The 14533-nt window shown below is 36.4% G+C and overlaps 1 protein-coding gene across 4 annotated transcripts in view; it reads left to right on the forward strand.

The window, feature by feature from the left end:
* Nucleotides 1-12734, forward strand: part of TRIM33 (tripartite motif containing 33) — a 41187-nt gene extending 28453 nt beyond the window's left edge. For 2 of the 4 annotated variants that reach the window (XM_080568773.1, XM_080568771.1), the window contains 9 exons: nucleotides 367-499; nucleotides 1541-1604; nucleotides 1889-2048; nucleotides 3123-3469; nucleotides 3991-4114; nucleotides 5072-5146; nucleotides 5741-5893; nucleotides 7538-7588; nucleotides 7671-12734. In XM_080568773.1, the coding sequence (XP_080424899.1) occupies nucleotides 367-499; nucleotides 1541-1604; nucleotides 1889-2048; nucleotides 3123-3469; nucleotides 3991-4114; nucleotides 5072-5146; nucleotides 5741-5893; nucleotides 7538-7588; nucleotides 7671-7883 (1320 nt within the window). In that variant the 3' untranslated portion in view covers nucleotides 7884-12734. Of the gene's footprint in view, nucleotides 1-366; nucleotides 500-1540; nucleotides 1605-1888; nucleotides 2049-3122; nucleotides 3470-3990; nucleotides 4115-5071; nucleotides 5147-5740; nucleotides 5894-6877; nucleotides 7034-7537; nucleotides 7589-7670 lie in introns of all 4 variants that reach the window. The other 2 variants (XR_013942306.1, XM_080568772.1) reach the window with 2 other exon arrangements.
* The last annotated feature ends 1799 nt before the right edge of the window (nucleotides 12735-14533 follow it).

A 14533-nucleotide genomic window follows, 5' to 3' on the forward strand; every position in this document is an offset into this window, starting at 1 on the left:
TAGTTTGTATGACTAATATTATTTGTACGACTAATGCACTGAACATCCGGGAACCAAACAAGTCTGGAATGGCCCAAAGTAAGTGCAACCTGTGACCATACTGGAATAATTCAGATAATCAGGAGCTTTTCAAAATCTTACATTAAGCTTCTGACTAGGGGTTTCTATTTTTTGAAAGATTGATCTCTGTATGGAACTGATAAAAAAAAAAAAAAAAAAAAAAAAAAAAAGTCTGTTGATGCCTTGAGTCCTTGAGGAGATATTGAATAATTCTGTGGAAGATGATGATCACAGTGTAAAGATGTGAAACTATTAGCAAACTTTAATTATGCTTCTCTGATTCAGACTCTTGTTTTTGTTTTCTAGCTTGAAGATGCTGGTTCAAGTAGTTTGGATAACCTTTTAAGTAGATATATCACAGGCAGCCACCTACCCCCGCAACCTACAAGTACAATGAATCCCTCCCCAGGGCCTTCAGCTCTGTCTCCAGGGTCATCAGGTAAATGTGACAGGTATTTCTAGTGATTCTAGAAAGTGGTGGATATTTCCAGAATTTAAGAAAATAAATATGAAAATAACCAACTACTTCATGCCACAAAGAAAGTGATATTTTGTTAGTTTAAAAATTATTTTGCTCAGAAATAAGTCCTGGAAACTTAAATTTTATGCTCCTTCAGAAATATCTTTATAGTAACAAACTGCCAGCATATGAAGGCAGTATTCCAGGTATGTGTACAGACTGATCCATCTGTGCTATATTTTTTGTCTTACATTACGGCAATCCATTTTTTGTGCATGTAGTTCAGTTATGGATAATTACAGATGTAGTTCAGTTATTGCCCCCAAGTGATGACTGTTAAGACCATTTAAATAAGTTTGCTGAATATCAGCAAATAGCTTTATTAGTCACAGAAGTACCTATACTCAACAGTCATCTAAACAAGGTCATTCTAAGTACAGCTCAATTGAGAATAGAGCTCTTGTTATGCACATGAACAAATTAAGTCACCTATGTGCTCATAATAATCATAATCATCATAATAATAATCATCATAATGCTGAGTTATAGAAACATTTGCAAATGTCCATTCCTATGAGTTAAGAAGCTTTTTTCAGTCATTTGATAGGCATGTTTCCCTTAATCTTCCCTCTTCAAGATTATTGGAAGATTTTATGAATGATTGGTCGCAGCAGTGGAACTTGTTTTTCTCAACTCCTGCATGCAAAACAGAGTCTGCATTTCTTGATTTTATTGGTGGGTGTCAATGGATAAAATTTGAGAACTTAATGATCTGTGGCCTATAGCACTGCTTGGAATAGGTGAAATAATTAGGGGAACATTAACGACGTGTTGTCTATGTTTATATTTAATGCAGTGTGCTAGACCTTTGTTTTGATCAAATGACTGAGAAGGCAGATGACTTGTGTGAATTATTAGGATATTCCAGCAGCACTTCTGGCATTAATGAATACCAGTTATTTTTTTTTATCGCAGAATATAAGTTTGTACCAAGTCAACTTCTAAGGTTTTTTTTTTCAGGCTTATCCAACTCCCACACTCCTGTGAGGCCACCTAGTACCTCCAGCACAGGTAGCAGAGGAAGGTGAGTATGTAATGTCAGTGCTGTGAGGCTGAAAAATCAGGCATGAAGAATTAAAAAAATGAATCAGCCAGAAGTCAAATAGGGATTTGTGATCCAGTAATTGAAGAATGCTTACAGGAAGGAGTGTTATTTTTTTTCCTTTAATACAATTCTCTGCTGTCTCATAACATGAGCTTTTACTCTTTTAAAAGTTGTGACATGCTTTGCCTTTGAAATCTTTTAAGAAACATTAACTTAAATGTCTTTGTTATAATGAATTTTCCTCTTATTTATGTGCTTTCTAGCTGTGGCTCCTCGGGCAGAACAGCTGAGAAAACTAGTGTTAACTTCAAGTCTGACCAAGTGAAAGTCAAGCAAGAACCAGGGACAGAGGAAGAGATATGCAGTTTCTCAGGCACAGTAAAACAGGAGAAAACAGAGGATGGCAGAAGGAGTGCTTGCATGGTAAAGTTAGTTTTTGAAATGGTATTTTATGGTATTCCTACCAAACGTGTAGAATTCTGAAATTATAAAGCAATTTTACTCTTAAGCATCATATTCTGTTAACAGCCCGGAAGACTGAGAGGTATTTTGCTCTCTGGCTGTATGCCTGAACTTTAAGTGTGGGCCAGCTCAAGTGGTGAGCTGTTTTTGTAGCACTGCTAGGGCTCTTTATTAGGGGTTTTTGACATAAGTACCAATAAGCTGGCATCAGGACTTGCATAATTGTTTGCTGGCTTATGTTGAACACATAAACATTAAATAATGGCAGATGATTTGGACGGGACTGGACCTAGTGATGTGGATGCAAAAGAACCAGTCCTTCCAAGTTTTATGTAGTTTGGTATGTAGTTTTCATTGAAAGTACTTCAGCAGAAAAGTTAGGACTTAATAGGTTTGGCGTTTGTTTATGAGTTTATTTTATCCACTGATACTATGCACTGCCAGATACGGGATAGAGTGCCACTTAAGATTTATCTTTAGCTATTGAAATGAAATACCCCCAGCAAGTGTGTAGGGTGTTTTCTGCTTTTAATCTTTAACAAAATCAGCAAGTAACCCATTGTTAGTAGGAGTTCCTGGGCATTCATATGTATGTAATTATATTGAGATGTCTTCCAATCAGTCAAGAGTTCTTATGTCAAAATAAATAAAACATTTACGCAAATGAATATTTCAGTGTTTCCTAGCTACACTTCCTTTTAATAGGATTGTGTAGTGGCAGCAGGGTGAAGAATTTGAGGATTTTTCCTAATGAAAGTGGAGATACATATTTTTAACAATTTATTGGTATGTTAAGATTGAAAGTTTATTATGCCATATTTTAGTAGGAATGAGTCTTGTCCTTGAAAGGATAGACTTCTGAAAAATTAGTTTTCAATACTGTATGCAACTGTGCTCTTCAGAATGATTTGCCACTTATTTTGGGAAATGCATATAGTACTTTTAAATGGTGAATTATGTTTAGCTTGCAATATAAGAAGAAAGATTCCCTTGTTAAACTGACTCTTAGATTTTCATGTGCTACTTTCATTTCAGCTTAGCAGTCCTGAGAGCAGCTTGACACCACCACTATCCACTAACTTGCATCTGGAGAGTGAATTGGAAGCATTAGGAAGTCTCGAAAATCATGTAAAAACTGAGCCAGGAGATTTAAGTGAAAGTTGCAAGCAGTCTGGACATAGCCTTCTAAATGGAAAATCCCCAATGCGGAGTCTAATGCATCGATCAGCTAGAATTGGAGGAGAAGGCAATAATAAAGATGATGATCCAAATGAAGACTGGTGTGCAGTATGCCAAAATGGAGGGGATCTATTATGTTGTGAAAAGTGCCCAAAAGTGTTTCATCTAACTTGTCACGTACCAACACTCCTCAGCTTTCCAAGGTACCAGAAACAGTGTAATGGTTCTTGAGAACAGCTCTGTGGTCTCATTCAAATGGTAGATTTCAACACAGTACCAAAACTGATGTTTTGGTACTGATGTTCTGGTACTCTTCGAGATCTGCTAATTCTGCAAGACTTTTTGTCAGTAAAAAATCTTGCATTTTAAAGATATGCCCGGATTGCTTTGCATGTGACTGATTAATGTTTGTTTGATAAACATACAGTCTCTCAAAGTGTTCTGTTATGTAAAGTGGATTTTAAAGTTATGGTGAGGAAGGTATTGTGAAGTATCTGAGCATATTTGGGAGAGGAATACGAGGGCAGGAAAAATGGCCTTGACTGTTAGATTTACCTTGAGCACTATGGGTTAACCCTTATCTTTATATATATCCAAGTCTTTGATATTGTACAATGTGAATTTCTAAGAGCTAATGAAAAAGTCTTTGTAGTTAGCACTGATGAGACCTTGTCCTCCCTGGATGCCTGGAGTAATACTGTTTTGTTTTTTTTTTTCTGTTTAGTGGAGAGTGGATATGTACATTCTGCAGAGATCTAAGCAAACCAGAAGTAGAATATGATTGTGACAATTCACAACACAGCAAGAAAGGGAAAACAGCACAAGGCCTGAGTCCTGTGGACCAAAGGGTATGTAAGTGCATTCTGACACTAGCAGTCCCCCACTGTTTCTTGAAGATGTTTTTTGCTTTGGCTGCATCAAATTAGTTAGAGCTGTGGGTTTAGGAAGAAAAAAAAAAAAAAAAGGAGTAATGAGTGTCTTGCTGTGGCCACATGTTTAGGCCTTGGTGAGTGTGTGGAAGTGCTCTATTACATTGGAAATGTAAAAAAACTTAAATGTAAACATACGTTCTGTATTTAAATGCATCCTTTAACGTGCGTTAATTTCTCTGATGTTCTTAAGTAGACTTTGCATTTAACATTGATACAGCCTCCATACAAATAGCTGTGTAAGTTTGATATGTTAAATTTATACTGTGAGAGTACGTTCCTGTGGAAGGTATAATGACCTTGACATAATTATTTTTAGATTTATCAATCAGCCTGTGCATAAAGTGTTAAGAGTATTATCAATTCAAATTCCTCCAAAGGAATTATTAGCAACGGAAAGAAAAACATTTGAACAGGGAATTCATAGGAACACTGTAGTTGGTTTCAAATTATTAAATTTTATCTTGTGGAGAAAATAGTAAGTCTGCAACTTAGTCCCTTCCTGTAACTTGCGGTTAATGCCTGGACAAATGCAATTGTGGGTTGTTCTTTTTAAAAATAAATAAATAAAATTGACTGTTTATTAGTGTGCCTCCACATGTTTTTTTAGCCCTAGACTTTTGTTTGTCTGTCTGGAAGAAGAAAGCAAAAAGGGAGTATATTTCTGCTATGTGAACAGTAAGGTGTTGTTCCACTCCTTTGTGCCCCACCCCTCAATGCCCTTCTAAGGACTTTAACATATCTATAAATAAACTTGTGAAGACTATTGAAATTTTCTAGTACAAAGTACAAAAGCATTTATAATATGGAAATATAGACCTATGGGCTGAAGATAAATTAAGGATGTTAACATGAAGCTGTTTATTTTTTTGTAAGAAATGTGAACGTCTCCTGCTTTACCTGTATTGTCATGAGCTGAGCATTGAATTTCAAGAGCCAGTCCCAGCCTCGGTGAGTCCACTGAAAAATAGTTGTGATTTCTTTTTTGTATAACATCTCTGTAAAGGCTAGAATTGAGTTTGGGAAGGAACTGGCTGCTTTTACTTGAAGCAGGTCCCCTTGATCAGTCTAAAAGTCCTGACAGTCACTCAGAATTTCATGATGCTGAAATATACAGAAGCTGATCATGCAGAGGTTCTAGTCTCAGTCTTAAGCCTATATACTGAAAACTACTTTCAATTAGCAGTTATTGAACTGAAAGAGGATGAGTCAGGATACCAATGAAATTTAAAATGTCCCAAGAGGCTTTAGGAGAACTTTTTTTTTTTTACAGTATTTTAAATGAAAGGATGAAAGAAACTTTAGGCTCTTCTGTTTTCAGCTGTATGAGAAGTAAGTGTACTAAAAAGCATTGTTATGCTATGACAGTGAAATCTGGGAGGAAGTTCTTAAAAAGTATGAGGAAAGGAAATTGTTCCCACTTACTGAATGTGCATACTGTGCATGAAAATACTAGCTGGTTGATATTTTGAGAAGTAAAGAAATTAACTGCTTCTCTGAACTGTGTAGTCATTTTAGTGACAAATCATTGTTCGTTTTTTACAGATACCAAACTACTATAAAATTATAAAGAAACCCATGGATTTATCTACAGTTAAAAAGAAACTGCAAAAGAAGCATTCCCAACATTACCAGACTCCTGAGGATTTTGTGGCAGATGTCCGGTTGATCTTCAAGAACTGTGAAAGGTTTAATGAAGTACGTTAACTTCCAATCTGTATACATTTTTTTCTTTAGATTAAGATTTATTTCAGCGCAGTTCTGCAGCTTCTCCAAGTAGAAGCTGTACTTCCAGTTGAAAATTTCTGCTTATGGAGCAGATGCTGAATCAGACACTTAAAAAATATAATACAGTGTAGTTACAGAAGTAGCTCTCCTTTTCAGCTAGATGGGGAAATGAATCCTTAAAACTGTCTCAAACGATACAGATTATTGTTCTTAAACTCATGAATTACAGTAGATCTTATTTATTAAGGAAACTTTCCTTACTGAGGAAAACTAACTTTTTTGACAAATATTATACTGGTTCTAATGCCTCATGTAGGCTGAATCTAGAAAAGCATTTTTTCATTATTCCTAGTTATTCATTATTCCTAAAGTTTAGTGCTTTAGCTCGTGGGTAGTTGGGCTCTCATAAAAATTAGTTTTCGGTAGATAACTTCTGTATGGAGTCATATTTCTGATGAATGTGAAAAGTTGACTTATTTTGCAATGAACCCATCTGATACAGAAATATTTGGACCTTATATGTGGAATGTGAATTGTAGAGGTGCACTATGTAGGTGTTATTAATAGGTGGAGCAAAGGAAAAATATTCTGAATATCAAAAACATTTATGGTGTTGTGCTAAAACAGAGTAGTCACTGAGGTAAGACAGGCATTTCTGAGATGCCTTAAAGTAAGACCACAAAAAGCCCTGCAGAGAAGACATTTTAAGGAATGGCATGGCCAGTATTTTTCTGTAAAATGTTATCTGAGTTTTGCAATGTTTGGGCTATGTTTCTGGCTCTGCGAAGAGGTAAATTGAGGTACGCAAGTATACATTTAAAATCTCAACTGCTTCATGAGTACACTAGTAAAGATCGAGGTTAAATACTTCTTAGAACTGTGATGCTGTACACTGTAATTGCTCACAAGTGTTTGGGACTTTGACACCCCAACTCCCTTATGTCTCTGTATTAGGTGGAGGTTATTGAGCACTGTGGAAGAAGTTGCAATTATGTGAACTTCTCAATCAAGGGAATTAATGAAGCATCTACTGTAGAGGAAAACATGCTGCAGCTCTTAGGGACAAGAGTAAAACAAGGGAGCAAGGACTGATGGATGTGTTTAAAAAAGGTGTTTCAGACTTGTCTTACTGTTTGAAATGCTGGCTAATGGCAAAAGATGAGTCACCTTGACCTCTCATAACAATATCGGGTCTAGTGCCTCTAAGCCATATTCACTTAAAAAATAGAAATCAAAGCGGGGTATGCCCCCCAGGAAGGTAGTCTCGTGGAACACTTAAACGTTAAAATTGAAGTGAGGCTTTTCCACAATAATGTATGGGCAACTTAACTTTGTAATGAAGAAAACAGTCATGAGTAGAGTGCAATTTTTAAAATGACTGGGAGCCACTTGTTTGTACAGAGGTTATGTGTTTTGTCAAAGGTTTATTTACCTCATGTCGCCCTCTTAAGACTGTTTTAAACCTGCTTCAACTAAGTTTGAGAACTAAAGAGGTGTAGTCCATAACAAACTGTTTTCTTGTTATGGCTGACTTTAGTCATCCAAGCCTATGCAATCTCATAACTTTAGAAAGGATTATAATTTCATTTTTTTTGACTCTGGTATCCTTTTTAGATGATGAAAGTTGTTCAAGTTTATGCAGAAACACAAGAGATTAATTTGAAGGTAAGCGTTTCAGACCATGCACACTTGGTGAAGGGATGTGCATTTCCAACAGGTGAATATTCCTGTCTTCTTTTATTTACAGGCTGATTCAGAAGTAGCACAGGCAGGGAAGGCAGTTGCATTATACTTTGAAGATAAACTTACAGAGATCTACCCAGACAGGACCTTCCAGCCTTTGCCTGAATTTGAGCAAGAAGAGGATGATGGTGAAATAACTGAGGACTCCGATGAAGATTTTATACAACCACGTAGAAAACGCCTAAAATCAGATGAGAGACCAGTGCATATAAAGTAATCTAATTATATGGACCTTAAATTTATTGTAAAAACTGTTACTTAAGTGTTTCTGGAATATTACCATGCCTACAGTGGCCATCTTGAAGAAGCTGGTAGCTTTTTAAACAGTATTAGACTACAAAAAAAAAAATAAACCACACTTTGTACAGAAAGGCATCAAAAGGGGAAAAACTGTATCGTGAATTTTTGGTGTTTTTTTTTTCCTTGATTATTTTGTTTTCTTTTTTTTCCTGATGGAGGGGACATGCTCATCCTGGTCTCAGATAGAGTTGAATGAATGTTGAAGAGAAGCAGATTTGATAAAGAGATTTTCCATGTACAGATGAGACTGCTTAGTAAAATGTTCTGCAGGACTGGACCAATACAGTTACTGTATCTTATTTTCATGCTGAACTACAGTGTAAACTGTAAGCAACGTTCCTGAAATCCCCTTTGTGTGAACCTAAGTGTGTGTTGGGTCATTGCTTTTATCATCTCATTTAAGTGGTATTGTGAATAACTGATCTTCTGTGTTGATCCAGTTACCTAAATTTGACTTTCTTTACTACATTTTATGTATAGCAAAAGAAAAAAAAATCATTAAACTGTTCTGAATTGGCAAGTGCAGGAGTGTGAGTTCTTGACAGGTGCAAGACTAAACTGGCTGTTGCAACAGTTGCTTTTCAGTAAGCCTAGGTGTATTTATTACAAATCCTGTACACAGAACGTTTTAATAGCATTCGTGGCACAAGTCCTCATGTTATATCATCTGTCCCTGATCTCCCTAATGAGGCAGAATGTTATTATCTTCAGTATTTTTTACGAATTTTCTGTACTTGAAGAGGTAATAAATAACTGGTTGGGGTGTTTTTCCAGTCTTCCTAAATATCAGTTTCTAATAGACCACTTGGCAAACAATAACCTAGTAACTACCAAATGTGTAAAATTTCCTGTATTCACTTTGTCTTATTTGTAAATAGTGAACTGAGATTTCTTGCAGATCAGCAACATTTGCTGAACTGTTTTTAAGCTAATATGTATTCTTATTAATTGTTCCTATCAAGAAAAGATTTGTAATATATGTTATTTCTAACATTGCATTAATGTTGAGGTTCTATCGTACTTTTTATTAGAGTACTACTCAGAACTTTCTTCAGAAACAACTTGTGAGCAAAATGTCTAGAAAGATTGGAATGAACCTGTTGAGATTGGGTAACTTGTCCTTCTGTGGAACAAAGCACTTGCACAGGCCAGGATTTGGTGTTGAGTGGTTTCTGGTCAAATACTGAAAACAGGTCAATTTCCCTATTCTTCTAAACCCTGCGGCAGGCATCTCTGCTGTGTCTTCCCATTGCACGCTGTGTTCATTCTAGCATTTCTGGTTGGAAATGAGGTCATCACAAAGTATTTACACTTCGAACAGTTATTTCCTTCCTTACTGACAGAAATCAATACTAGAACTAAAATGTAATTTCTGGCCTTCATATAATTTTTTTTTTTTTTTTTTTACTTTTAACAATATCGTATAATCAAATGAGGTCAAGCTGGCAGACTATAAATTGGCCATTAAGATTTTGTATGAAGCATGGGCAATTCCTGTGACTATTCATTGTCTGTACTTTACTATAATAGTGGTAAAGATCAGTATTTTTAGCACAATGTGTCAAATTGAGATATGCTCTCAGCAATGTTTATGCAAACCACTTGAGATTGATTTCTTTTTATAGTAACAAAGTAGATGTACATTGTGACTATACCTCTCTTACAATAAATAAGGGGACAGAAAGTATCTGAAACTTCAATCTCACTTTAAATAATACAAACAATACAGTAGAGACAAACTATTTTTTTTCATTTCTAAGACATTAATATAGTGTCAACTTAAGTTTAGTTTTTATCAGCTGGATGCAAAAGGAAGTTATCCTACTTAAATATGTATTATATTAACGTATAGCCCATAGAAAAGGATGTGTGAATAGGACACTAATCGTAACAAGGGATCATTTAATGGCTTTGTGTATTGCCTACTTATGCATTTCTAGTTTCTCATTTTCATTTTGGAAAAGAATATTAAAATTAAAATGAAAATAAGATACTTGTGAATTTTCTTCAATTGGGGTTACTATTTTTATGGTGCTTATGCACTCCAGGTTCTGTACCTTCAGGCCTCAACTTCTTAACTGTTCACTTTGTGAGGCACCAGTCACCGACTGCAGATACCTACTGCCTGAACTGAAGAATAGGACAAGCATGATGGCATCCTAGACTCGGTCACAGAGTGGGAGAAGGACCACAGCACAAAACTGTTGTTCAGGGGAAGCGTGTGCACCCTGGCTGCTGCAAGGATGGTAGCATACGTTTTTTTCCCAAGTACCAGACCCCAGACCAGTTGTTTAAATGTTTTTAAGATAGCCTCTCCGATAATTCTTCTGCCTTCTCATTGAGGGTGAAACAAACTTTGTAATCTTGCAAAAGTCCTGCAAAACCACATGTGATGCTAAGCTTCGACCTTGATGAGAGTTGATGCTATACTCTTGCACACAACCCAGTAAACTTCCAGAACTGGTCCTTCCATTCAGCTCATTAGTCTTCAGTATGCTATTGTGGAATTTTGACCTGTGTGCAAGAAACTTTAAGCATTTCTTTTATATGAAGGAACAGAACAACATTCTGAACTCCAAACAGTAATTCAGGGTTGTTTTGAAATTAGCTATGTTCCATTCATAAATACTCAAAAGTATAGATAAGCTCTGCTAGTACATTTCCTGATCCTATGGTCTATAAATGGTCATCACATAACTGATCAGGGTTTGCTCAGTCAAAGCAATGTTTTGGTGCCACATTGTATGTAACTTGTTCAAGAGCAAATTAGTGAGTTTTGTATTAAGAGGCCACTGTGTTACTCTGAGCATCTTTTTTATGCCAGATGATGTGAGTGCAATACGTGCAAGTGACAGTGTTACTCTGGGAATTAGCATAACTTCCGTAACTTATTGCAGATAAAAGATGTGGTGGGTGCACTGTCCTTGCCAGCTGCTTTATCTGCTTGGTTGTAGTGTTTTAACATGATAGCAAGAAGGTAGTCTGGCGTATGATGTAACTATATGCTTTCATTTAAGGCATTTCTGCAAAAAGACCATTTGTGTCTTAATTTTTGTTGTAAATGACCCTGAAGTTTAAGTTAATCCAAAGAAGTAAAAGGCAACATGCTTTTGAAATAGGAATGAAAAGTGTACAGTATGCTACTTGTGGATTTCTCTATTACCTCAGCAGGTATCCTGCCATGTAATTACTAGTGATTAGTGCTAACTTAACCAGCTAAATAGGTTCAGGTCTTAAGTGGCCTATAGTATACCAAGGCTGAGTTACTATCCAAAAAAAGGATATTCCCCAAACTTTCAAAAATGGAAACGCTGTGTTATATGTACATAGCTTTTTTTTTTTTTTTGAATGTCACCATTGCTATTACTTGTGACATTTGACTGTGTCAGCATACTCAACACTGGATCAGTGAAATGTTTTATAAACATTTCTGCAAGCCACTGGAAAGGAAGTCTTTAAAATCAGCTTAAATTTCTCATTCTGTTATATAACCTAGTTTATTGGCTGACCTCGGTAAGTTTAGGTAATGGCAACAGTGTTTTAAAGCTGTGTGTATGATGTACTGAAGTAGGCTTTTTCTTGTTTTTCTTACTCTCTTCCTTGGAAAAAGCAATAAAACTGCTTTATCTGTTGCCTATTAGCATGACAGGAATCCTTTCCTTTGGATAGTGATTTTATAGGAAAGTTTGTATGCATATCACCAAGCCTAGCTTTTAAAAACAAAGTGTGCAGGAGTTGTTGACAATATAGTGTGGCATTTTATTTTAAAAATTGGGGAAAGTTACATATTTTTTTAAAAAGTAGGTGTTTGAGTAAATAATGAAGGTACTTTTTTAAAAATAATAAAAAAAATTTATATGCCACAGTTTACATAGACATATTTCAGATTGAACATATGCATTGTATCTTCAGATATGGCAATTTCTTTTATTTTCACAAAATGCATGTACAGTAACTCTTCCATCTAGTTCCTGTGTTAGCTTACAGGGATTCAACTTTATACGCTTTCTAATGTAATTGAATTGAATAAGTTTTCAAAAATTGCAGTTAATTTGGATATCTTTATTAAAGTGAATTATTAAATGTCTGAAAAGCAGCTTTGGCCTTTTCTATTGAGTGATCTAAGCAGCTCAAGGCTGCTTTCTTTAGAATTTATTGAATTTGTATAAGGGAAGGTACTAAAATAATTTTGTAAGTGACCTGTTGAAGCATTCACTCTAGAGTGAGTGCAACATTAAAAAATAAAAAAGTGCATGTCTGCTAATGGCCTGCAAATGGGGGAATTTCTTCAGTTCAGAACACCATATATGTATATAAATCTATGAAGATTTGTGCAGCTGAAAGCCTGTTTTTACATGTAAATGTATTCATGGAAGGGTTAAATTCATGGCATTCTTCGATTATTTCTTGCTTCTAGTAATTAAACTGCTACTTTTTTGCACATAGTAAACTTTGCTCATCTTCTAATATGATTATCCAGAAAGTGCTGTTTTTGTGGTATTGTATTATCTAAATAATCATATTTAACTTTTTTTTTTGAACAAGCTTACAGTTCCTAATTGTTCTGTTTCTGTGATTTTTTTTTTCTGGTGTGTAATAAAAAAAAAAGTTTTTCTTTAAATAGTTATTTAATACATTAGTTGCCTGTAAATATTTCTTGTTAAGTGCTCTGGAATGTGCTGTAGAAGTTGTATTAGATCAGTTTAAAGCGTTGTTTGAAAACCATTTTGTTTTGGTTATTTCTATTAAATTAGAAAAATGAACCTTTCAATTTGAGTTTTTGTTTTTGCAAATCAGGGTTAGGTCGTTAGGTTAGTAATTCTCATCTGGCAGAAGAATTTTCTGATAATTGTAGTGAGAAAGTACAGATAAATGTCTGGATGAAATTTTAAGTGTGGCAATTAAAATATGACCACGTGCGGCTATGTTATCTGCAGCAGCAAGCAGTTAGCAGTTCCAAGACTGAAAATACTGAAGTTTAACTAACACTCTTGTATGAGTCGGCAGATGGTGCTCTAGCACAGCCGTTTATGCGCTGATCTCAATGAACAAGCAATGCTCCTCATTTACTTGATGCTAAAAGTTGTGTCTCAGGGTCCTTTTTTTGATCAGAGCAATCAACCAAGCTAGTAGCCACTGCAGGTGCCGTAGGCTTACTGAGTGCTCCCCAAAGCAGCAAGGTCTGACCATCACCCATATACAGGAGCCCTGTGCCCTGGCCCTGCAGCTGATCCTGCCTTGGGCTATTGCATTCTTGGTGCTGAGCAAAGGGTTAAGACTAGAGGAGATCTGAGCCCGTCGTTCAGCTTAGGCCTGGATTTTTCATGTCAAATCAGGCAGCAGATGTTGGTTAAATTCAGCCTGCTTTGAGCTCTGGCACAGCTGTACTGCAATAGCAAATGTTAACAACAATCGCGGTACTGACTGGTTTTTCATGGGAAGCAAGGCCTATACTACCCTGAATGAGTTAAGGAACGGTATTTAATCCTAGAAAGATGGGCAGTTCCAAAGGTAGGAAGGCTTTGGCGTTTCATTTCTTCCTTTATAAACAACTGGAAGAGCTGACTGGGGCTGTAGAAGAGCTGCGTGTAGTCTGCCTCCTGCTGCTGCTGCAGTTTGTTCCTGATTTTACCGCCCTTGTGCAACTCTCTCCTTCCTTCTGAAAAACATGATTAATCAGAATGTCATGTGTTCAATAATCTGCTTTGATATTTGGAAGGAGATTTCTCCCCCTATTTTAGTGTCTTGGATCTTTGTTAATTCTGCATTCTCTGAGTTCCCTTTCTCAGCAAGTGATCTAATACTTAGTGTGCTGCTGATCATGGTGGGGGACTGTGGACGTGTCGAAACAATTTAAATCTTCTGCCCAATTATAATTGATCTAATCTTTCTCTAGACTGACACAGAAGCAGTATCTTTTTAATGTGTAAGCGGAACATAAGTGTGTCATGCCAAGTGTGTCATGCCATCTTATGTGCTGCTGGCTGTTGAAAACTAAGTTATGTGGAAAGTAATTCAATAATTTTATTGTTGGGCTCTATCCTACTCTCTCCTCCCAAGGAGGCCTCTCTTTCTTGCCTCTACTACACACAGTGACTGACTTCACAGAGACGGATTTCTGGTTGCATGTGTCTGAGATATGATTTATGGAGGCCACACTTTAGGTAGCGTAAGATGGCAGAGCTTCACCAAAGTCAATAGAAAAACTTATACTCTTGTTCACTTGATGAGTTAATTCTTCTCTTAAAATAAGCACTAATTTGTTCCTGAGTTCTAGTAATAATGTGCAGAAGTGTTTTTTTGTAGTGTGATCCTAGCCAGGACTGCTTGGGCAGAGCGATCGTGAGAGTCTGGGCAATTCTGGATCTGGGACCCCAGGTGTGCTTCTTGGGGCCAGCGCACTGCAGGCACCGGGCTGTCGTCCTCTGCACATCTGGGCTGCCCCCAGTTGGGATTACTACCTTTGCTGTGACGATATAGGGCACATTACTGGTGAACAGCGGTGGAGAGGATGTTTGACTGTTATCCATGTGAACCTACTAAGTAATTGACTTGTCAGTGCTAATA

Source organism: Anser brachyrhynchus (genome assembly GCF_964034855.1).
Source record: "Anser brachyrhynchus genome assembly, chromosome: 27".
Lineage (NCBI taxonomy): Eukaryota > Metazoa > Chordata > Aves > Anseriformes > Anatidae > Anser > Anser brachyrhynchus.